The 522-nt window shown below is 56.5% G+C and overlaps 1 protein-coding gene across 10 annotated transcripts in view; it reads left to right on the forward strand.

Annotated features, from left to right (window-relative positions):
- dlg1b (discs large MAGUK scaffold protein 1b) overlaps positions 1-522 on the forward strand; it is a 91,601-nt gene that overhangs the window by 7,207 nt on the left and 83,872 nt on the right. For all 10 annotated transcript variants that reach the window (XM_015041074.1, XM_015041075.1, XM_015041077.1 and 7 more), the window contains exon 2: positions 279-410. In XM_015041074.1, the coding sequence (XP_014896560.1) occupies positions 279-410 (132 nt within the window). The remainder of the gene's footprint in view (positions 1-278; positions 411-522) is intronic.

Here is a 522-nt window from a genome sequence, read left to right on the forward strand (position 1 = left end):
CAGTCCGGTTCTGATCCAGTTCCAGTCCGGTTCTGATCTGGTTCTGATCCGGTTCCAGTCCGGTTCTGATCCAGTTCCAGTCCGGTTCTGATCTGGTTCTGATCCGGTTCCAGTCCGGTTCTGATCCGTTCTGTCGGTTTGTGTCTCAGTGACTTTCCTGATGCTGCAGAGGAGCTGCTGGCGTCTGCAGCATCAGGCTGCAGCTGATGTGATGAAGAGTTTAACTGTCCTTCCTCTTCCTCCCCTCCTCCCCCCGGTTCTGATCCGAACCCCCCCAGACGCCCAGCGGGCCCTGCTGCTCCTGGAGGAGTACCGGAACAAGCTGAACCACACGGAGGACCGGCAGCTCCGGCTCTCCATCCAGAGAGTCATCGACATCTTCCAGAGCAACCTGTTCCAGGCTCTCATAGGTAAACCCGGTTCTGATTGGTTCTGACCCGGTTCTGATTGGTTCTGACCCGTTCTGACCCGGCTCTGATCCAGTTCTGATTGGTTCTGATCAGTTCTGACCCGGTTCTGATC

The sequence above is a fragment of the Poecilia latipinna genome, unplaced genomic scaffold (genome assembly GCF_001443285.1).
Source record: "Poecilia latipinna isolate Pla-1442-1.1 unplaced genomic scaffold, P_latipinna-1.0 Scaffold537, whole genome shotgun sequence".
In the NCBI taxonomy this organism is placed as follows: domain Eukaryota; kingdom Metazoa; phylum Chordata; class Actinopteri; order Cyprinodontiformes; family Poeciliidae; genus Poecilia; species Poecilia latipinna.